General features: G+C 36.8%; 1 protein-coding gene across 5 annotated transcripts in view; it reads right to left on the bottom strand.

The window, feature by feature from the left end:
* Positions 1-25628, bottom strand: part of RGS7 (regulator of G protein signaling 7) — a gene marked incomplete at its 3' end in the record, with an annotated part of 607621 nt that overhangs the window by 80009 nt on the left and 501984 nt on the right. For all 5 annotated transcript variants that reach the window (XM_079925792.1, XM_079925793.1, XM_079925794.1 and 2 more), the window contains 3 exons: positions 5875-5939; positions 4937-5013; positions 4749-4830 (listed from right to left, as the gene is read on the bottom strand). In XM_079925792.1, the coding sequence (XP_079781918.1) occupies positions 4749-4830; positions 4937-5013; positions 5875-5939 (224 nt within the window). The remainder of the gene's footprint in view (positions 1-4748; positions 4831-4936; positions 5014-5874; positions 5940-25628) is intronic.

Here is a 25628-nt window from a genome sequence, read left to right as displayed (position 1 = left end):
GAACTGAACCTACAATATCGCTGAGGTATGCCTGTGTCCCACATTTTTTTAATTCACTCATCCATCAATGGACACTTAGGTCACATCTATGTCTTGGCTATTGTAAATAATGCTGCATTGAACATGAGGGTGCATATATCTTTTGAAGTTTGTGTTTTTATTTACTTCGGATAAATACCCAGAAGTGGAATTCTATTTTTAATTTTTTGAGAAACCTCCATACTGTTTCCATAGTGGTTGTACCAATTTACATTCCCACCAAGAATTCCCAGTGCACAAGAATTACTTTTGCTTCACATCCTCACCAACACTTGTTACTTCTTCTCTTTTTAGAACAGCCATTCTAACCAGTGTGAGGTGCTATTTCATTGTGATTTTGGTTTGCATTTCTAGTATGTATGTTATACTTCAATAAAAAATTTAAAAAGACCTGTACCTTGACCAAATACCAGGTTCCTTCCAACCCCCAATAAAAATGTGTCAAGGCCTTCCCTGGTGGCGCAGTGGTTGAGAATCTGCCTGCTAATGCAGGGGACACGGGTTCCAGCCCTGGTCTGGGAGGATCCCACATGCCGCGGAGCAACTAGGCCCGTGAGCCACAACTACTGAGCCTGTGCATCTGGAGCCTGTGCTCCGCAACAAGAGAGGCCGTGATAGTGAGAGGCCCGTGCACCGCGATGAAGAGTGGCCCCCGCTTGTCACAACTAGAGAAAGCCCTCGCACAGAAACAAAGACCCAACCCAGCAAAAATAAATAAATTAATTAATAAACTCCTACCCCCAACATCTTCTTTGAAAAAAAAAATGTGTCAAGGTGGTGCCTGTCATAGTGTATCTGCAAGAATATTTATAATTGTGGTCTTATACTTTATAGTTTGTGGTATAAATAATGTACCCCCACAGTACTCTCTCAAAGTAGTCTCAGTGCTCCCACCAGGTCACTGTGGATTTCCAAGGTAAGAGGAAAGGTGATTCATTCTATATTGACTCCACCTTGCAATGCACACATCTGAATGTGCCCAGAATTAAATTGGCCTAAATTCCCTACACTACATCTCTTTAGATCAACTCTCAGTCAGTGTTAACTCAATGGTGGGAAACCTTTCACAATGAATATGTATAAAAAATCACCATATTGTACAATTTAAATATCTTACAATTTAGTTTGTCAATTACACCTCAATAAAGCCAAAAAAAAAATGTAACAGACAAACAAAACAAAAACGAAGTCTGTGCAAAGGATATAAACTGGCTCCACAGCAGGGCTGTGTGGAACAAGTTTGGTTGCTCTTCACCCCTCGGACCCAGAGCATCAGCACCATTATATTTTGAAAGGCCAGTCCACTGGACTTCTTTATTTTGCTCCATGATGATTGTATTTTAAGAATCTCACTGCTTCTTTCTGTTATTGGGCCTCAGAATCACTCTGATATAACTCAATAGGTTACAAAAACTTTGAATCTTATGGAACTCCTTAAACTTCTTATGCAAATCTATAACCTCTTCTTCAGAAACTTTTAAACTCCAAATTTTAATGTATTTTTGTGTGCATGTGCACACACACACAACACACACACACACTTCACCAGACTGCTCCAAACTAATTTATTCAAAGAAAAATTTACAAAAATGTATATAAAATTTCAGACAAACTCCTGCTCTTCAAAAGACCATGATCTGATAATATTAAAACAAGTACTAGGAAGTTAGTATCAATGAAACCCTTCAGCAGTGTGGCAAACAGAATTTTTATTTCAATTTAACTAGTTGCTCAAATTCAATTAATATAGACTAAGAATTCATTAGCCCTTGAAGAGGCTTCATAAAAGTATCAAAACACTAAATACACAAGTTAACCCAAATCCCAAATTATCTTTGACATTTGCTACAATTTGGTGTATTTCCCCTACTATCATCTTGAGTAGTTAGTGTGTGGCAATTCCGTCTGGAGTCCTTGATAACTGAAGAGTCCTTTTCAGTGTTAAGACCTTAATTTTTTTTCTGGAGTAAACACGGACATGCTTAAAGAAGCTAAATTTATTTCATAAAGGTATTAAATGCAATAAAATGAGTATACTGCGTTAAGTGACGGCATTTAAAAAAACTAAATCACACTGCATATATTTTCTACATCTCTAAGTTCATGTAATATAATATTTTACATTAAATTTAAGTATACTTTAAAGATTCTGAGCTTCTTTTTGAGATTTCCTCTTCCCTACTACACTTTTGGCTAATGGTTTCCAACCTATTTTAACTAAATAAATGGCAGCATCAAGCCAGATCAAATCAAAGCAAACCAAACAAAATGCAATGTAGCACATCACCTTTACTTGAATTAGTAAAAGCTTTATAAGGATTAATTGCTCTCTGCTACATTTTTTGGAAAGGTTTAACAGTAGGATTATGCAAGAAGAAATAAAATGAAAAAAATTCAACAAATAGTACTGATAGGATAACTTCATTTCTGTTTTTTGAAAATAAAGATACTTTATATAGTAATAAAGCTAAAGCAGTTCAGGAAAATATAAATTGTGTTATGAATCTATTAAATCTGAGTAGAGATTTTTATTCTAATGAGAATACTAATTTCTACAGTTTAAAAACTTGTAGTAGTGTGTTCATATTTTCGTAATAAGACTTTTTCAAAACTAAAATAAAAATAAGGACACTTTTTGGAGGTATGGTTACCTTAGAAAGCTCTTCTTATCATTGTTTAGTTAACACTACAGCCAATGAATAGAGATATAGCTTATGTATTGTGCTGGGGAAATAGCCATTAAAAGCTCTTATAGGAGCGTCTTGCTGCTAATGTCCCTGCCAGCATCATCTCTGTATTAACTCTCACTAAGGACCCAGAACTCTAAAAACCAGATACGAGGCAGGACCTGTGTGTCTGACATGGCCTCCAGACAAGTGTCATCACTTCACATGCACCTGGGACCACTGCAAAAAAATTTTTTTCTTTTAAATGGGATACAGAGTTGTAATGTAAAAAATAAATAGTTGAAGGTAGGGTTGGATTAGGTGCATTCCATTCTCAGAGGCATACAGATAACCCAAAACTCTATTTTTTTCCCTCTAGAAAATAAATAATAACCAAGTATTGCATAACATGTTCATTTTAAGTGTTATAAAGCCCCTCATAAGCATCCACAAATTGAATAAGGGACATGGAACGAATGGCTTCAGGGTGGTTTCTGCCTCCAGGTGCTCCTTTGGATGACTTTCTAATTGAAAGCCTAATGAGGGGTATAGCAGGTGACCCCTTGGAGAGCACTCATATGTGCTTCTTGCTCTGTGGAGCCACAGAGGACTGGAGCCTGACTTACACTGGTTAGAGCAAAGAACAACTGTGAACAGGTTCTGCTTCCAACAGGGCACGTAGAAGGCAAGGGATTGGCTGAGTAATTCTTGGGGGATGGAGCAGGGGAGTGTGTTGAGGTGAGATCAATCGACATGCTGGGAGAACATGAGTTTTTGCTATAGAATGGATGCGGGCAGTGTAGGGGAACCGGCATGGAGTGAGTCCTCTTGGGTTGCCAGGAGGATATAGGCCATCAAAGTTAAACTAGGCTAGAGATGGGCCACCAGATGTCCAGGGGTATAAAGTGGAGAAACATGAGAACATAATGTATTAACCAGTTTCTAGAGATGGCTTAAAACAAACAAACAAGCGAGGAAAAATCCTACTTCATATCCTTGCAATACTTATGCATGTGGCCTCACAATCCTTTATACCATGAGTAATAAAACTCAAGCTGAATTTTGAGTAGGAAAGACAGTTAAAGCTCAGTTCTAATTTTTTTGAATTCAAAAAATTCCATACGAAATTTAACAACTGCATTACTATCTAAAATTTAAATATATATCAATATATATCCATAACTATATGTATATAGGCATAGATACAGATATATATACAAACCTTTGGAAAACAGACCTATTTTGGTCAGTTTCTAAAGGTAGTTGAGAAGAAAATTTTAAGATATTCTCAAAGAATCTTGATTTGTCTCATGCTGTGATCCTGTTATTTAATAATAGTATGTAAATATTATTCTCTAGGTCTGTGCTTAAAGAAATATATAGAAAACAAAGACCTAGCATCAAAATATGCTATATGAGAGTAGACATGCTTTCTTATGAATACTCATAACCACTGTTTAATTCCTTACACAAAGTTTTCTGGTATTAATCAAGGACATTTGTTATTTGTTACTCTGACTCACATGGTTTAACATTACTATTTAAGAAAACCAGCTAAGTTACTGTATGTAGATTCAATGACCAGTTACATCATTAGAAGTATGAGCTGAACTGAAACTGAGCCACCTAAAATGTTTCCATGAAAGTTGACATTCAAAGCATGTTGTTAGTAAGTTTTAAAAAGAAAAATTAGTGGAGGAACAACATTTTGACTAATACTTTTACTATCAATCCAGAAAAATGTAGATCATAAGCCATGAAAAACTGCTTTGTTGCAGTCTTCTTTCTTTCAAGTGTATGAAAGTATCAAGCACCTCAAAAGCAAAGAATGAGCAAGCAAGTAATGTCATGTTAGAAAAATGCATAGTTTTAAAAAATATTATACTATTGAACTCTAGTCATCTTACACAAAAGTGGCAATCTTTTCTTAAATAATTCACCAAGACTTTGGGACAAGTGATGGAGTTACTGCATTCTGCATTCTTCCTTTACTTTCCAAAGGCTGAGATTATGAAGTTAGACAACGTTGGTGCGCTTGCTTACCACGGGTCTGTGTACGTCCCAGAATGCTCTCTCCTGACTATCAAGGATCTTTCTTTCAATCTTGTCTCTCTTCTTGTCCACTCTGTTAATATCATAATAATGAATAATAAGTAGTGTTAATTATAGTGCCTCTCTGGACAAAAGGCCACAACTTGGACAAATCTTCCAAAAGACTCACAAGGACTCACTTTGCTTGTGCTTCTGCTTGCATAAAAATGAACTCCCACTTCCGAGCAAATGCCCTCTGCAGCCTGGCCAAGCTCTCCTGAAAAATATACCACGGTGAAGACATTCTGGTCCTCAGCTTTACGACTCCCTTCTAGTTTATCTACCATATGTACTTACCAAAAAAACAAATCAGAATTTCTAAAGGAGTAAGTGTACTTGGAATGATAAGTCATGCTCACTGAACGCAGCTAATACTCATATTAACAGTCATAGAGGACACAGGAAAACCTATTATGAATATTAATGTTGGAGAATATAACTAAAAATCAAAAATACTAAACTTACCTTATATAAAAAAAGTGCTCAAGACTAATCCATTGGATTTTCCTGTGCTCATTTTACTGAGGAACAGGAAAGCAATACTCTCTACTACTGATTCAACCAGTCTATCCAGTTCCTGAGAAAAATTTAAACCTTCAGCCCCCTACTACCCAGTTGTAGACAGTGCTTCAAGTTTAGTAAATCAGAACATAGCAACCATCTGAACAAACTACATGAGATTAATTTAATCTGCGGATGGTGACCAACATAAAGGTTTTGCAAAAACCATTTTCCCAGTGTAAATGCTCTATAATTCTCTAAGTTTGGATATCTTCATTATATATAGTATATATATATACATATATATAAGTTTTTACATTTAAGTCAATTTTAGCAAATAAGATATGCTTCCTCCTTCTTCTCTGAGTTTGTGTATTTAGAATTTCACCATCCTCATTGTGAATGATGAGAGGAAATAAGCAAGTAAGGGATATGTTAAATCATTATGCTGCCCTTCCCTGGAAATCTGATCCCTAAGATCCATGAATGTAGAAAGTTAAGAGTGCCCAGAAATGACCGTAGGCCTTATTCTTGCTCATTTTATACCTTTCTTTGTCAGGAAGTCCTTGGTACTTACAGCTTCATAGTCAGCTAGTTCCAGCCTTGCTTTGTTTTGCATTGTTCTTTTGCAGAGGTAAACCGCTGTAAAGGAAAAAAAATCAATCATCTCTCACCTGCTTATTTACATTGAGACACTAAAAATAAAAATAGAGCATTATAAACGAAGACATGTTGGTCTTTGTCATTTTTCCCCAAGTTGTAATTTTCTCTTTTTATCTTTTTTTGGACAAAATAAGTAATCTGTAACATCATTACTGAAATTCAAACATAGCGGTAATATAAAAAGGTGTTATAAGAAAATAGATATGTTTAAAACTTGGTAACCATTTACTTTATTTCATTAAATAGTTGTCACAATTTTAGCTTCCTCAAAATATAAGGGGAAAAAAATAAAGCCTTTTCAATAAAAGATCAAATGAATGTTAAAATCTGGATATACAAATAAAACGATTTTTAAAAAAAGAATTGCATGAAGAGGGAATCACTATTTGCACATTTAATTATTTCCGTATTCTACTGTCAACTGAAATAATTTATTAATGTAAACCGAAGGCTTCTTAGAATCTTCTTTGCTGCAATCCACAAGGATCAATCATCAATCAGTCATTTTGTCACTAGGAGAGAGGAGAGTATACATCTGACCTAACTATAATCAAATAACCTTTTAATTCTATTTTCCTTGAGGACTCTGTCTTCTCCATTACCAGGCAAAGTCCATCTGGGCAGAAGATTTACAGGATAAATGACAGATAGAAAGAGGACGTTGACAGCAGCATTGCCATCGAACAATCAAATTTCTTCAGTGATTTCAGGAATATTAGTGACTCTCATGTTAATATCAAGACATTCAGAAGGGAGGAGACAGGATGTTGAAGTAGAAGGAATGGAGCTCTCTCACAAAATACCAAAATCACAACTATCTTCAGAACAACCACTGACAAAAAAGACTGTAACCTACCAAAGAAGATATTCTACATCCAAAGACAAACAGGAAGCCACAATGAGAAGGGGCATTTTCACAATATAATCAAATCTCATACCCACCAGGTGGGCAACCCACAAACTGGAAAACAATTATATCTCAGAAGTTCTCCCACAGTAGTGAGACTTCTGAGCCAGACGTCAGGCTCCCCAGTCTGAGGGTCTGGCATCGGGAGGAGGAACCACCAGAGAATTGGGCTTTGAAGGCCAGGGGACTTGAGTGCAGGAGTTCCACAGGACTGGGGGAAACAGACACGCCACTCTTGAAGTGTGCACACAAGGTTTCACGTGCCCTGGCATCCAGGACAAAGCAGTGACTCCACAGGAGCCTGGGCCAGATCTACCTGCAAGTCTTAGAGGGTCTCCTGGGGAGGCACGGGTGGGCTGTGGCACATGGTGAGGGCAAGGACACTGGTAGTGGAGGGCCAGGGAATATTCATCAGTGTGAGCTCTCCAGGAGGCTGCCATTTTGGCACTGAGACCCAACCCCACCCAACAGCCTGCAGACTCCAGTACTGGGATGCCTCAGGCCAAACAACCAACAAGGTGAGAACACAGCCCCACCCATCAGCAGACAGGCTGCCAAAAGTTGTCCTGAGCTCACAGCCTCCTCTGAACACACCTGTTGACATGGCCCTGCCCACCAGAGGGACAACACCCAGCTCCCCCCACCAGTGGGCAGGCACCAGTCTCTCCTACCAGGAAGCCTGCACAAGTCCCTGGAAGAACCTAACGACCAGGGGGCAAACACCAGGAGCAAGAGGAAGTACGATCCTGCAGCCTACAGAACAGAGACCACAAACAGAAAGTTAGACAAAATGAGATGGCAGAGAAATATGTTCCAGATGAAGGAACAAGATAAAACCCCAGAAGAACAAGTAGGTGAAGTGTAGATAGGCAATCTACCTGAAAAAGAATTTGGAGTAATGATCATAAAGATGATCCAAGATCTCAGAAAAAGAATGAAGGCACAGACCAAGAAGATAAAAGAAATGTTTAACAAAGTGGTAGATAATTCAAAGAACAAAAAACAGAGATGAACAATAAAATAACTGAAATGAAAAATATACTAGAAGGAATAATTTTCAGAATAAATGAGGCATAAGAACAGACAAGTGAGCTGGAAGGCAGATTGGTGGAAATCACTGCCATGGAAAAGAATAAAGAAAAAAGAATGAAAATGAATGAAGACAGTCACAGAGAGCTCTGGGACAACATTAAATGTACCAACATTTGCATTATAGGGGTCTCAGAAGGAGAAGAGAGAGAGGAAAGGACCTGGGAAAATATTTGAACAGATAATAGGAGAAAACTTCCTTAACATGGAAAAGGAAACACTCACTCAAGTCCAGGAAGCACAGAGAGTCCCATACAGGATAAAACCAAGGAGGAATATGCAGAGACACATATTAACCAAACTAACAAAAATTAAAAGCAACGAGAAAATACTAAAAGCAACAAGGGAAAAGCAACAAATAACATACAATGGAATCCCAATAAGGCTATCAGCTGATTTTTCAGCAGAAACTCTGCAGGTCAGAAGGGAATGACATGATATATTTAAATGATGAAAGGAAAAAAACTATAACTAAGAATACTCTACTTAGCAAGGCGCTCATTCAGACTTGAGGAGAAATGAAAAGCTTTACTGACAAGCAAAAGCTAAGAGAATTCAGCACCACCAAACCAGCTTTACAACAAATGCTAAAGGAATTTCTCTAGGCAGAAAAGAAGAGGCAACAACTAGAAAGAAAGAAACAAACAAAATTACGAATGGGAAAGTTCACCAGTAAAGGCAAACATACAGTAAAGGTTGTAAATCATCCACATGCAAATATGATATTAAAACCAGCAATCATGAGGAGAGCACAAATCCAGGATGTTGGAAATGCATTTGAAGAGACCAGCAACTTGAAAAAAATCATATATATATATATATATATATACACACATATACACATATATATGTGTATATATATATGAATATATATATATATATAGCTAAATAAAAACCACATGGGAACCTCACATAAAAATCTACAATAGATACATACACAAAAGAAAAAACATAATAAAACACAACACTAAAGATACTCATCAAATCACAAGAGAAGAGAATAAAATAGGAAGGGAAGAAAAAAACCTACCTAAAGAAATCAAAAACAATTAACAAAATGCCAATAAGAACATACATATTGATAATTACCTTAAATGTAAATGGATTAAATACTACAAAGAAAGGCATAGACTGGCTGAATGGATACAAAAACAAGACCTGTATATATGCTGTGTAAAAGTGACCCACTTCAGATCTAGGGACACATACAGACTGAAAGTGAGGGGATGGAAAAAGATATTCCATGCAAATGGAATTAAAAAAAAAAAAGCTGGAGTAGCAATACTCATATCAGACAAAATAGATGTAAAAATAAAGACTGTTACAAGAGGCAAAGAAGGACACCACATAATGATCAAGAGATGAATCCAAGAAGGTGACAAAACAATTGCAAATTTATGTTCACCCAACATAGGAGGATCTCAATATGGAAGGCAAATGCTAACAGCATTAAAGAAAAAATCAACAGTAACAGAATAACAGTGGGGGACTTTAACACCTCACTTACATCAATGGAGAGAACACGCAGACAGAAAATCAATAAGGAAACACAATAAGGCCTTAAATGACACATTAGACTAGATGGCCTTAATTGATATTTATAAAACATTCCATCCAAAAGCAGCAGAATACACATTCTTCTCAAGTACACATGGAACATTCTCTAAGATAGAACACATGCTGGACCACAAAGCAAGCCTCTATAAATTTAAGAAAATTGAAATCATATCAAATATCTTTTCTGACCACATGGCTATGACATTAGAAATCAACCACAAGAAAAAAAACAGAAACACGTGGAGGTGAAATATTATGTCACTAAACAATCAATGGATCACTGAAGAAATCAAAGAGAAAATTAAAAAATACCTAGAGACAAATGACAAGGAAAACATGACGATCAAAATCCTATGGGGTGCAGCAAAAGCAGTTCTAAAAGGGAAGTTTATAGCAATACAATCTTACCTCAGGAAACAAGGGAAATCTTAAATAAACAACCTAAACCTATACCAAATCAACTAGAGAAAGAAGAACTAAAAAATCCCAAAGTTAGTAGAAGAAAGAAAACAAAAAGATGAGAGCAGAAATAAATTAAATACAGACTAAGAAAACATCTATGAAACTAAAAGATGGTTCTTTGAAAAGATAAACAAAACTGATAAACCTTTAGCCAGACTCATCAAGAAAAAATGGGAGAGGACTGAAATCAGTAACATTAGAAATGAAAAAGGAGAAGTTACAACAGACACCACAGAAATACAAAGGACCATAAGACACTACTACAAGCAACTATACACCAATAAAATGGACAACCTAGAAGAAAAGGACAATTTTGTAGAAAGTACAATCTCCCAAGACTGAATCAGGAAGAAATAGAAAATACGAATAGACCAATCACAAGCACTGAAATTGAAACTGTGAATCACAACAAACAAAAGGCCAGGAACAAATGGCTTCACAGGCAAATTCTATCAAACATTTAGAGAGGGGTTAACATCTATCCTTCTGAAACTATTCCAAAAAATTGCAGAGGAAGGAAAACACCCAAACTCATTCTATGAGGCCACCATCACCCTGATACCAACACCAGAAAACGATATCACAAAAAAAGAAAACTACAGGTCAATATCACTGATGAACATATACACAAAAATCCTCAACAAAATACTAGCCATCTGAATCCAACAATACCTTATAAGGATCAAAATGGGATTTTGATCAAATGGGATTTATTTCAGGCGTGCAAGTGTTTTTTAATATCCACAAATCAATCAGTGTGATACAGTACATTAACAATTTGAAGAACAAAAACCATATGATCATCTCAATAGATGCAGAAAAAGCTTTTGACAAAATTCAACACCCATTTATGATAAAAACTCTCCAGAAAGTGGGCATAGAGGGAACATACCTCAACATAATAAAGGCCATATATGACAAACCTACAGGTAACATCATATTCAATGGTGAAAAGCTGAAAGCATTTCCTCTAAGATCAGGAACAAGACAAGGATTTCCACTCTCACCACTTTTCTTCAACATAGTTTTGGAAGTCCTAGCCATGGCAATCAGAGAAGAAAAAGAAATGAAAGTAATCCAAATTGGAAAAGAAAAAGGAAAATTGTCACTGTTTGCAGGTGACATGATACTATACATAGAAAATCCTAAAGATGCTACCAGAAAACTGCTAGAGGTAATCAATGAATTCAGTAAAGTTGCAGGGTACAAAATTAATACACAGAAATCTGTTCCACTTTTATACAACAACAACAAAAGATCAGAAAGAGAAATTAAAGAAACAATCACATTTACTATTGCATGAAAAATAATCAAATACTTAGGAATAAACCTACCTAAGAAGACAAAATACCTGTACTCCCCAAACTATGAGATGCTGATGAAAGAAACTGAAGATGACACAAACAGATGTAAAGATATACCATGTTCTTGAATTGGAAGAATCAGTATTGTCAAAATGACTGTACTACACAAGGCAATCTACAGATTCAATCAATCCCTGTCAAATTACCAATGGCATTTTCCACAGAACTAGAACAAAAATCTTAAAATTTGTATTGAAACACAAAAGACCCTGAATAGCCAAAGCAATCTTGAGAAAGAAAAGTGGAGCTGGAGGAATCAGGCTCCCTGACTTCCGACTATACTGCAAAGCTACAGCAATCAAAACAGTATGGTACTGGCACAAAAACAGAAATATAGATCAATGAAACATGACAGCAAGCCCAGAAATAAACCCATGCACCTATGGTCAATTAATCTATGACAAAGGAAGCAAGAACATACAATGGAGAAAAGACAGTCTCTTCAATAAGTGGTGCTGGGAAAACTAGACGGCTACATGTAAAAAAAGAAATTAGAAATTTCTTTAACACCATACAAAAAACAAACTCAAAATGGATTAAAGACCTAAATGTAAGACTGAATGCTATAAAACTATTAGAGGAAAACATAGGTAGAACACTCTTTGATATAAATCACAGCAATATCTTTTTCGAGCCATATCCTAGAGTAATGGCAATAAAACCAAAAATAAACAAATGATCATCTCAATAGATGCAGAAAATTCTTTTGACAAAATTCAACACCCATTTATGATTAAAAACTCTCCAGAAAGTGGGCATAGAGGGAATGTACCTCAACATAATAAAGGCCATATATGACAAACCAACAGGTAACATCATAGTCAATGGTGAAAAACTGAAAGCATTTCCTCTAAGATCAGGAACAAGACAAAGATTTCCACACTTTTATTCAACATAGTTTTGGAAGTCTGAGCCACAGCAATCAGAGAAGAAAAAGAAATAAAAGGAATCCAAGACACCAATCCATTAGAGATCTAAATGGAATACTGAATACTATAAAACTCCTAGAGGAAGTAATAGGTAGGACAATTTTTGACATAAATCACAGCAATATCTTTTTGGATCCACCTCTTAAAGTAATGAAAATAAAAACAAAAATAAACAAATGAGACCTAATAATCTTACAAGCTTTTGCACAGCAAAGGAAACCACAAACAAAACAAAAAGACAACCCAGAGGATGGGAAACAATATTTGCAAATGAAGTGACTGACAATGGGTTAATCTCCAAAATATACAAACAGCTCACGCAGCTCAACATCAAAAAAACAAAGAACCCAATCAAAAAATGGGCAGAGGACCTAAATAGACATTTCTCCAAAGAAGACATACAGATGGCCAAAAAACACATGAAAAAATGCTCAACATCACTAATTATTAGAGAAGTGCAAATCAAAACTATAACAAGGTATCACCTCACACTATTCAGAATAGCCATCATCAAAAAATCTACAAAGAATAAATGCTGGAGATGGTGTAGAGTAAAGGGAACCCTCTTGCACTGTTGGTGGTAATGTAAATTGATACAGCCACTATGTAGAACAGTATGAAGGTTCCTTAAAAAACTAAAAATAGAACTACCATATGACCCAGCAATCCCACTACTGGCATATACCCTGAAAAAATCATAATTCAAAAAGACACATGCTCCTCAATATTCACTGCAGCACTATTTACAATAGCCAGGACATGGAAGCAACATAAATGTCCATCAACAGAGGAATGGATATAGAAGATGTGGTACATATATACAATGGAATATTACTCAGCCATAAAAAGGAACAAAACTGTGTCATTTGCAGAGACATTAATGGACCTAGAGACTGTCATACAGAGTGAAGTAAGTCAGAAAGAGAAAAACAAATATCATATATTAACACATATATGTGGTATCAAGAAAAATGGTAATGATGATCTTACTTGCAAAGCAGAAATTAGAGACACAAACATATGGATACCAAGGGTGAAGGGGGGGGATGAATTGGGAGATTAGGATTGACATATATACACTACTAAGTATAAAATAGGTGACTAATGAGAACCTACGGTGTAGCACAAGGAACTCTACTTGGTGCTCTGTGGTGACCTAAATGGGAAGGAAATCCAAACAATAGGGGATATATGTATATGTATGGCTGAGTCGCTTTGCTGTACAGCAGAAACTGACACAGCAGTGTAAAAAAAGTATACTCCAATTAAAAAAACAACAAACAAACAAACAAAATGGGCAGAAGACCTAAATAGACATTTCTCCAAAGAAGACATACAGATGGCCAAAAAGCACATGAAAAGATGCTCCACATAGCTAATTATTAAAGAAATGCAAATCAAAACTACAATGTGGTAATATCTCACAACAGTCAGAATGGCCATCATCAAAAAGTCTAAAAACAGTAAATGCTGGAGAGGGTATGAAGAAAACAGAACCTTCCTACACTGTTGGCAGGAATGTAAATTGGGACACTCCCTATGGAGAACAGTATGGTGGTTCCTTAAAAAACTAAAAATTGAACTACCATATGATCCAGCAATCCCACTTCTGGGCATATACCCAGAGAAAACCATAATTCGAAAAGATACATGCACCCCAATGTTCACTGCAGCACTATTTACAATAGTCAAGACATGCAAGCAACCTAAATGCCCATCGAAGGCAGAATGGATAAAAAAGATTTTGTACATATATACAATGGAATACTACTCAGCCATAATAAAGAATGAAATAATGCCATCTGCATCAACATGGATGGACCTAGAGATTATCATACTAAGTGAAATAAGTCATACAGAGGAAGACAAATATCACATGATACCACTTATATGTGGAATCAAAAAAAATGATACAAATGAACTTATTTACAAAACAGACTCACAGACTTTGAAAACAAACTTATGGTTACCAGGGGGAAAGGTGGTGGGGAGGGATAAATTAGGAGTTTGGGATTAACATACACACACTACTATATATAAAATAGATAATCAACAAGGGCCTACTGTATAGCCAGGGAACTCTACTCAATATTCTGTAATAACCTATATGGAAAAGAATCTGAAAAAGAATGGATATTTGTATGTGTATAACTGAATCACTTTGCTGTACATCTGAAACTAAGACAATATTGTAAATCAACTGTACTCCAATATACAATAAAAACTAAATTAAAATAAACAAAATATGACCAACCAAAAACAAAAAAGTTATTCAGAGCCCTCTGGAAAGTCTCATTTTCAGAATATTTTTGTAATTTTCCATAACATATGGTATTTGAGTCTCATAAAATTCAAGATAAACTCTATCAATTCTAGATGCCAAATAAATCCATTGGATAAAGAGTGTCAAATATCACTTTTTGTAAGGCTAGCCCTGGGGGATCTCTTATAAATACAACTTTTGCACTAATCTGTACCACCTTCAGTTTTTGATAATGAAATCCAGCTGATATCAGTGAGGAAATAACTTATACAAAAAATCTGAGGCCACTGAAAACACTGATGCTATTTATTCAATTTCTGCCCTCTAAGATTTCCTGTATGAAAGTCATGGGAAAGGAGAGACCAACCTTGGAATGATGCTAATATTACTACAAACACTAAAAACCTAGGATAGATTTTAGAACACTTCTCTCTATAATCTACTATGGTAATTTTATTTTTCTATTAATATTAGTAATTTTCATATGTAGATTACAAAATAACTGATTTTAAAAATTATTAATTTTCAAAATTTACAAAATTGAAAATTGAAAAACAAAATTGATATGATGTAATTTCCTAATTGGATATAATTTACACTCTCTCCTGAAGAAACTCTTAATGTACAGGCCACCATGATTTTAACAAAATATCTAAAATGTTTTCAGCAGTTGGTGAAAGAGATTGTAATGTATATGCAACATTCCTGAGGGTATCTCTTCATGAGAGAAAGATTGAATTTTCTTAAATACCTAATTAAATAATTTCAGATTTCCTATGGAATCACCTTTAATCAAATTTCAAGCCCCATCAGTCAGCCCTCCTCTATATATATGCAGAAGGCTGCATCAGCCTCTACTTGTTTTATTGATTGTGGTCATCTAAACTTTGTTCTTTTCAAAATAAGACCCCTTTTGGGAAACATATTTCTAACCTCATTAGGTAAACTAATGAATAAAGCAGGAGCAGAGTGATATTTTTAAGATGAATGTTCACTAAGAATTTATGCATCCTTTATTATAGGTAAATGCAATTTTCTTTAACTGTCTAGGAAACAAAATGAAGGTATGGACAGGCAGTGCCAGTTATAGAGCAGATGTTTCATATGTATTTGTTGAATGAGTGAATGAATGAATAAATGAATGTACAGGATATTTTCAGAAGAAGCTACTGAGAAGTTGAATTAATTCAAGTAATTTCTACTAGACTCTTTGGTAAAGAGAAAGAAGGGAAAAGGTGAAGGCTGTATTAGCAGAGTAGGGAACACTCTGAAATTCTGTTGAAAATAGACCAAATACGGTCATGACTGGAATGGCCCAAACCTCACCAATCTAGTCTAGACACGGTACAGCATGTTGACAGGAACAGATGATACTTTTATTCTTCATCAGCAGAGAGTATCAGCATTGGGCTGATATGGATGAGGGAGGAGGATCAAGCAGATGAAAAAGAGTTTCAAATTAATTCAATTTATCAAAGATTGAAAAAATGGGAGTACTTGGGCATAGTCAAAACTATGGCTCAGTTCAATTCTTTTTGTACTGATCTCTAATTATTTAGGCACTAAAAGTGCCCTATGATGTTGTGTATGGACCTAGGCCCTGGTACAAAGTATGAATACTTTTTAATATAATGCTTGAATTTTTTTCTGTACTGCCAAATTATTGAAAATACAATGAAAAAACCCATTTCTGTAGTTCTATTTAAGATATTTCCCATTATCAAGGTTTAACTTCAATTTAAAATGTAAATATATCTCTTTGCAGTAGTTTTCTGGGAGACTATAATGAGATAGTTTTGAGGACTTAAAGGGTCAACAAACAAGTAGTTTAATAGGAAGCTCTGCCACTAAGTGGAAGAAAGTTTGAGAAACCCTGAAGTGTTACTCTGGCTTAAATAGTTGTGTAGTAAAGGCATAGAATTTGGCTTAAATACAACTTAGAATTTAGATGGAAAAGTCGAAGTTTCTGGATCACATGTCTAATTGAGTAGAAAGTAAAATCTGACATCAGTTTTTCCATTTAATTTCATAAAGCTCTAAATGTAGAGTAGCCTGTTGAGCAAACACTGATACTCATGACAAAAGGGTACAGAATTGTATCACAGAGGTCAGTGAGAAAATCACTGAGATCCTAATATCTAAATATGGACAGGACATAAATATAATTCATAAAGACTAGAAATACAATTGCCAAGTAACTACTGGAAAAATATCCAACTTTCAACCAAAGTAATACAAATGTAACACAGAGTCATAATGCAACTCTTTTTTATCTTTTAAAGTTTACTTTGTGGTATAATAATAAAAATTCAGGCAAGTTTCACAGTCTTGTTTGTCACTCTTGGGTAATTCAAAAAGTCCCAGTTTATGAATAAGAATGTGCATCCAAGTAATAGTCGAAACTCCAAGCTTGGTTTAAGGTCTTGAAGGCTTCCCTTTTCCCCCAGCTTCTGTGAAATAAGTGTGAGTGCCTTCTTTCTCCACCTTGTTTTTCTGTGTCCGCCTCAAAGTATTGTAACCAAGGCTTCTCGTCTTCTGGGATTGGAGTACAGCAAGGAAAGAGCGGAAAGGTGAGTGCTGATATTCTTACCCTACTGGTACCACCGTGATGATCTAGTGTTGCCATTATCTGGACTTGGCAGGGGTTTAAAGTTTACTGTATTTCTCAGGTACTTTTGTGGATGCTTTGGAGAATCTCTCCCCTGCGAGATCTCCTGTGGGGATCTCTCACCTGCAGCACCCTTTTGCTGGGGCTGGCAAATGCCATAGCCCTTGATTTGTACCTTTAGCTTCTCTTTGCAATGCTGTTTGTCCCTCCAGGCTGCCTTCTAAGACAGGACTACCTCTCACACATGGCTTAGAAACATTCATGCACTCTTTGCCCTGAAAGTAGGCCACAGAACATAGCCACCTCCCTTTCAATGCCCCATCCATAGCTAGACGGCCTGTCTCTTGCCCTTTGTAATTCTGAGGCCTGGAAGTTCATGGTCCAGTGTGTCCCCCGGGGTAGGTGACTGCTGTCAAGCACTCTCAGAAGCCCATTGAACTGTCTCTGGGCTTGAAGTGGAGGCACTCCCCACCCACTCCTCCCACTTGGGCTGGTGGGGGCAATGACTCCCAGCACCTAACAGCCACGAAATGAGCCTCAAGCCAATGTCTTAGCCTTAAATAATCTCAATGTGAGTTGATGGCAACTACTATGGTACTCTGTGTGTCAGTGTTGCATGGTGCGTTCATGTCTACTCTTTTTTTTTTTTTTTTTTTTTTTTTGGTACGCGGGCCTCTCACTGCTGTGGCCTCTCCCATTGCGGAGCACAGGCTCCGGATGTGCAAGCTCAGCGGCCATGCCCAGCCTCTCCGCGGCATGTGGGATCTTCCCGGACCGGGGCACCAACCCGTGTCCCCTGCATTGGCAGGCGGACTCTCAACCACTGCACCACCAGGGAAGCCCTTGGAAAGGGTTTTGACAATGAGTAATAAAGCCTTAAAACATTCATGGCCATTGTTCCAGTACTTGCTCTTCTGAGACCATAACCCAAGGAAATAACACAAGAGGCACCAGAGACTTAAGCATCCACGATGTGGATACAGGAATGACAATGGGGAACAGGCAAAGAAAGCATGCATATTTGTTCAATGAGATATTATATTGCCATTCAAAGTGTGTGCAAATTGTTTTACCTCAAAGTTGAAGTAGTTTAAAATTTAAAATCCTTAATCCCTCATTGTAAAAGTTCAGACAATGTAGAAAATATATAAATATTAAAGTAAAAAATCATTGTCAAGTATAATCTCACTGCCACTATTTTGGTATATATTCTGGGTTTTCTCCTTCTATATACATCCACTACTATACACATGAATATGTATATTTATATAAAAAATCTAACTGCATATATTTATTTACAATGTACTCAAACTGTACTACAAATGCTGTCTTTGAAACTTTTTTCTTTAATATTATATTGTGGCTAAATTTTCATATCAATAAGTGTTGCTCTTTATATTTAAAAAATTATTTCACGACAGTCCTGTGTTGAGATGTAATATAATTTTTTTTAAAGATTGTTTTGATGTGGACCATTTTTAAAGTCTTTATTGAATTCGTTACAATAATGCTTCTGTTTTATGTTTTGGTTTTTTGGCCTTGAGGCATGTGGGATCTTAGCTCCCCAACCAGGGATTGAACCCACACCCCCTGCACTGAAAGGCGAAGTCTTAACCACTGCACCACCAGGGAAGTCCCAAGATGTACTATAATTTATTTAAATGATCCCTTATTGCTGGGCACTTGGGTTATATCCATAGTTTTGCTATTATATACTAATATTTCTGCATGTATGTATACATGCATGTGTTTTACTTTTTAGAAATTGTTTATTTCCTGAAAGTGTTATTGCTGATTAGGGACTAAGCACCTTTCAAACATTTTGATCCTTAAAAACAAATTCTGTAAAGTTTAGACATGAGTGTGACTCATACCCTCTCCAACTCTGGAGAGTTTATTTTCAGCAAAGCAATCAGAATTATTCTGTTAAAATAAATCAGATTGCCACTGTGTTGAAACTCTCCATTTTTCCAACTGCTTCCCATCTCATCTCACTCTAAAAGCCAAAGTCCTTGCTTCCCCATTAAGTTGTCCTCTGACCTCCTTTCCTGCTGCTCTCTGGCTGTGCTTGAGCTGCATAACAGACGTTCTGCTTCTGGCCTTTGCTCCTTTACCTATTTCTGGAAAGCTTGGGCTCTGCCCTCAGGGCTGAACTGGTATTCTCTCAGCAACATCTCCCCTCCCCACCCCTTACTAGCCTCTTTCCCATTGCCTTCCTCCGTTCAACATTTTACCTCCTAATATACAATTTATGTATTCATTTATGTAGTTTGCTTATTAGCTTAATTTCCCCCCCTACTGCCCTCACTAGAATGTCAGCTCCAAGAGGACAGAGATTTTTGCTTGTTTTGTTTTCCCAAGTATCCCCCTGCCTACAATAGTACTTGGCACATAGTAGATGTTCAAAACAGATTTGTTGAGTGAAAACATCAATGAATGTTTACTGACTATTTGAGTACTTTTTCCTTCTGTGAGTTAGCTATTCATGACTTTGCTAGTTTTTCTATTGGAGGATTTGAAGTTTTATTTATTAGACCTATGACATATATATATATATATATATATTCCACCCCCGCCCCAGGCTTTTGGAGAGAAATTTAATAATGATACAGACATATGGCATCTGCAGTACACGTTCAGAAACCTGCTTTTTTTTTTTAACTCAGCATAACATCATTGAGATTTACTCAGGCTGTTTTCTATAGATATAGCTTGTTTCTCTTGACTGCTGTAGTCTATCCTATGACTGAATCACATATTATTTAGCCATATCCGTATATTTAAATACTTAGATGTTTTCTAGTTTTTTTCTTTCTTTCTTTTTTCTAAAGCTATTACAGGGGACTTCCCTGGTGGTCCAGTGGTTAAGACTTTGCCTTCCAATGCAGCAGGTGAGGTTTCAATCCCTGGTTGGGGATCTAAGATCCTACATGCCTCGTGGCCAAAAAACCAAAACATAAAACAGAAGCAATATAGTAACAAATTCAATAAAGACTTTAAAATTGGTCCACATCATAAAAAATCTTTTAAAAAATAAAGCTATTATAAATAATTATCCAGTGAATTATTATAGCATATACTCCTGGAATTGGTATCAGGGGTTTGAGGGACAGGCACATTCTGAATTTTATAAGACACTGCCAAATTTCTACTCATTATACCTTTTCAGCAATATGCTAATATCCTCTCCTAAATGCCAGACTTGAATTTTTGCCATTGTGGCTTGAAAGAGGTATGTTAAGTGCAACATTTTCATCATGTTTCTTTATGTGTTTTCTTATATTTCCAATAGTTTTCATATCATAGATTTTAATATAAAAATTTTTATGGATTGTTTTCTTCACTGATTTGGCTCCATTTAATACTTTGTACCTTGAACTATTTTTCATCTGGTGTATATTGCAACCCCTAATTTCATTTTCCACTGTTATTTTCACCATTTATGCTAACTGAAAGAGTCAGTTTGTTTCACTTGTCTTCCTTGTAGAAAGATATTGTTGAATTTTATTCATGACCTAACATAAAGATATTGTTCTTTTAATAGACAAATATTTATATTCACTTGTGTAAGTTAATGTTTGTTATTCCTTTTCTTATGTCATCATGTCCCTCTCTCTCTCTCTGATTGAAATTCTGTTTTCTGCCTTTTGTTACATGGAGTGTTCTCTAACTCCTACTTTAATAATTTAGAAGTAATAAAACTTGTTACTGTTCCTTTAGTGGCACTCATATATTTAAATAAATGCTTAAATACATATTTCTTGAAAGTTAACCTCAGAAATTAAACACTGTCTAATGCTTACCTTCATAAATGATGAATAACTTAACCTATCTTCACTTCCTCCTATCTTCCTAATTCTTTTAGTGACCAGAATTTATCCTATGCTCTGTCATAGTTTTTAAAAATTACTTACAGTATTCACATTCCATTTGTAAACTATTTTTAATCACAGTTATTGAATCCTGGAGGCCAGGAAGAGAAAGTTATTGTCTTGGGTAATTAAAGAAAGGAAGTTTTGTTTTTGCACAACTTTTAAAAAATCTAAATTTGATGGGATGTATATTTACCCAGGAAAGGAGAGATATCACCCGTTATGGTGACCCTTCTTATTTCTGGTTTCTTTTGGTGTTTGCTCACTCATTTTGGAGTGAGGCCACTACACTGATGAAGGTGAGCTGGAAAAGATGTTGATAATCCTGGGTTCTCTGTGGTAGCTGTTGGCCAGCAGCAACTACCCTTCTAGGTACTTCATTGCTCTTCTCTCAGTCTCTCCCCTCTACTCTTAAGCTTGCTTCCCAAATGTCTGAGAGAACCTGAGATGCTTTATGAAATCTAGGTCAGGGACAAAACATTAGGCAATGCTGTCTTTTCCAATGCTGTGTTTAAGCCTAAGAAACCTTGATCCAAGATGGAGCAAGTCTTTCTCTGCCATCCAAGACTTACATCTCTAGCTCTCATGTATAGATATTGGAAATCATTAATGGGTTGGTCAGAATTTCATCCAATTTCATTCTATAAAGCTGCCCTAATTTCTTGAGAAAAGAAATGATATCACCATCTTCCTGTCTTGACTAAATTCCATTGATTCCAGAAAAGAGATAAATCTTTCAAGTGAGTGATGTGTGGCATCACTCTCGAATTTTCACTGTTCTAATGATACATTCTAGTCTAGATTTTCTATCTTTGTTTTTTATTCCATTCAGTGGTGAGGGGGAGCAATATGGGAAAATTTCTGGGAAGTATGCTGTGTCAGTCAGTTCTTCTTACACCTACCCAAAGATGCAAATATATTTTGTAATTATATCTATGCTGAATGGACATATATTTAAAACCTCAATAATTTTTGGACCTTTTAAAAACAAAGTGAAATTAATCTTAATTTCACTCTGAAAAAAGAGATAATTATCTTCTTTAAAAACATAGTTTCCAAAGTAATTCCTTGGAAGTACTTTAAATTTGCTGTTAATACAGTACTATAAAATCTAAGAATCATTTAACTATTTAGTCATTAGGAATGCACTTAGAGGAATGAAAAGGTAAGAAATAACAGTAATTAAGGTAATTTTATTTTTTTAAATTTATGACTCTACAGCAACTCAAACATTAACAGCAAGATAAATTAAATCTTAAAAGAAAACTAACTAGGAGAATATATTATACAAATTATTTTTAAATTATTTAATTTTCTGACTATGTTAATAATGAAGACTATGTTATTATAAAATAGGAGTATGAATTTGTTACTGTATGGGATCAAATGCCTTTATTAGAGAAGATTTATCAAGATAAAAACCCAGAAGAAAAACTAAGTGAAGTGAAGATAGGCAGTCTACTTGAGAAAGAGTTCAGAATAATGATCTTAAAGATGATCAAAAACTCAGGAAAATAATGGATGCACAAAACACAGGAAAATAATGGATGCACAGAGCGAGAAGTTAGAAGTTTTTAACAAAGAGTTAGAAAATTTAAAGAACAACCAAACAGAGATGAAGAATACACTAGAAGGAATCAATAGTAGACTAAATGATTCAGAAGAAGGGATCAGTGAGCTGGAAGACAGGGTAATGGAAATCACCACTGCTACAGAAAAAAGAAAAAAGAATTAAAAGAAATGAGGACAGTTTAAGAGACCTCTGGGACAACATCAGTTGCACTAATACTCACATTATAGGGGTCCTAGAAGGAGATGAGAGAGAGAAAGGGACCTGGAAAATATTTGAAGAATAATAGCTGAAAACCTCCTTAACTGGGGAAACGAGACAGTCACCCAAGTCCAGGAAGCCCAGAGAGTCCCATATAGGATTGACCCAAAGAGAAACACACCAAAACACATTGTAATCAAAATGACAAAAATTAAAGATAGAGAATATTAAAAGCAGCAAGGGGAAAGCAGCAAATAACATAAAAAGGAGCTCCCATAAGGCTGTCAGGTGATTTTCAGCAGAAACTCTGCAGGCCAGAAAGGAGTGGTATGATATATTTAAAGTGATGAAAGGGAAAAACTTACAACCAAGATACTCTACTCAACATGGTTCTCATTCAGATTTGATGGAAAAATCAAAAGCTTTACAAACAAGCAGAAGATAAAATAATTCAGCACCACAAAACCAGCTTTACAGCAATCTTAAAGGAACTTCTCTAGGCAAAAAAGAAAAGGCCAGAACTAGAAACAAACAAACAAAAAAATATGGCATGAAAAAGCTCACTGGTAAAGGCAAACATAGATTAAAGGTATGAAATCATCCACAAACAAAGCTAGTAGGGAGGTTAAAAGACAAAAGTAATGAAATCATCCACCTCAGCAATAAGCAGTTAAGGGGTACACAAAACAATTAGATATAAAATATGCTATCAAAAACTAATTGTGGGGGGCTTCCCTGGTGGCTCAGTGGTTAAGAGTCCTCCTGCTGATGCAGGGGACATGGGTTCGTGCCCTGGTCCGGAAGGATCCCACATGCCATGGAGTGGCTAGGCCCGTGAGCCATGGCCACTGAGCCTGCACGTCCGGAGCCTGTGCTCCACAACCGGGAGAGGCGACAACAGTGAGAGGCCCGCGTACCGCAAAAAAAAAAAAAAAAAAAATTGTAGGGGAGAAGCAATCAAGGTCGTGGAGGAGTAGGATGTGAAGCTCACTTCCTCCCACAAATACATCAAAAATACGTCCACAGGTGGAACGATTCTCACAGAGTATCTGAACTCTGTCAGAAGAACTCAGACTTCTGAAAGGGCAAGAAAATCTCCATGTAACTGGGTAGGACAAAAGAAAAAAAAAAAGAAAATGAGAAAGGAATCTGGACAGGACCTGTGCCCCTGGGAGGAAGCAACCTGGGAAGTCCCCTCACTGGCAGGGAAATCAGGCAGGACAGAAGGCGGAGCTTCATAGCCTTGGAGGAGATTGCAGTAACCGGTTTGCAGCACGTAGAACAGAGAGAGACCTGCACAGATGGTCAGTGCCACTGCCCTGTACTCCACAGACTGAGATCAGTGTCTGCTGGTGTGGGCATGGGCTGGGTGCTGGAGCTGGGCTTTGGAGATCAAACCCAGCGAGAAGACTGGTATGGGATTAGTGGAAACAGACTGAAGAGGCTGGAGTCTGGTGCAACTGCCACTGAGGGTGTATGCAGGGGAAGCCTGGCCCACCTTAGAGGCCAGGTGCCATTGTTTGGGGGGTGCATGAGGGCAGTGGGGAGACCTGCCATTGCAGGCTTTTCCCTTGCATGTACTCTCAGGTGGCAGGACACCACCTACATGTGGTACAAATCGCTAGCCACTGCTGCCACACCCCCTCAGGCTACAGCAGTGGTTGCAAGCCAGCACTGCCACCCTTACAGAATCCAGGAGCAGTTGCAAGCTGCCACCACCACCCCATCACCCCCCGCTCTGGGCTTAAGGAACAGTCACAAGCCCCTACCACCACACCCCTGGGCTTCAGGATCAGTCAGAAGCCATCACCACTGCCCTTTAGGGCTCTGGGAATGGTCGTGAGCCATCTCTGCTCCCATCGTGTGCTCCAGGGGTGCACATGAGCTGCCACCACCGCTGAGAATCCCAGGACTGGGCTCCAGCCACTGCATCTGCACATCCCCTTACAAGGGGATAATGGCCAGCATACAGTGAGGAAAGAGGTGACAGGCATCCATTCTAAAAACATCCCTTGCACCAAAAATATTAAACCCACACCAAGCTACACAGGGATGCTCCCACATCTAAATAGCCCTCCAAGACAACAGTAGATAATTGTTTCTCCTAAACTCACAGAATAAGAGAAATATGAGTAAAATGAAGAAGCAGAGGAACCACTCCCAATTAAAAGACCAAGAGAATTCTCCCGAAAGAACAAACAATGAAATAGACCTCTTCAATCTAATAGACACCAGTTTCAAAAAGGAGACAATGAAAATACTGAAGGAATTAAGAAAGGCTATTGAAAGAAATGCAGAGTAATGTAAAACTGAATTAGAAATTATAAAGAGGAACCAAGAAAAAATAGAAAACTCATTTGCTGAGATGAAAGCTGAGCAATGAATAGCAGAATGAATAATGCAGAAGAGTGAATAAGTGATCTGGAAGATAGAATAATGGAAATTACCCAATCAGGACAGCAGACAGAAAGCCAAATGAAAAAATTGAAAGCAATATAAGAGACCTATGGGATAATATAAAGCATGCCAATCTATGCATAATAGAGATTCCAGAAGGGGAAGAAAGAGAGAAGGGGATCAAAAACGTATTTGAAGAAATTATGGCTGAAAATTTCCCAAACCTAAAGAAGTAAAAAGATATCCAGGTACAGGAAGCACAGAGAGTCCCAAACAAGATAAACCCAACAGACCTATACCAAGATGTATTATAATAAAAATGGCAAAAGTTAAAGGTAAAGAGAGGATTCTAAAGGCAGCAAGCGAAAAACAAAGAGTAAATAACAAGGGAACCCCCATAAGGCTATCATCTGGTTTCTCTACAGAAATGTTGCAGCTAGAAGGGGTGG

Source organism: Stenella coeruleoalba (assembly GCF_951394435.1).
Source record: "Stenella coeruleoalba genome assembly, chromosome: 1".
NCBI classification, from domain to species: domain Eukaryota; kingdom Metazoa; phylum Chordata; class Mammalia; order Artiodactyla; family Delphinidae; genus Stenella; species Stenella coeruleoalba.
The sequence above is the reverse complement of the archived record's forward strand: the minus strand, read 5'-3'. Positions and strand labels throughout refer to the sequence as shown.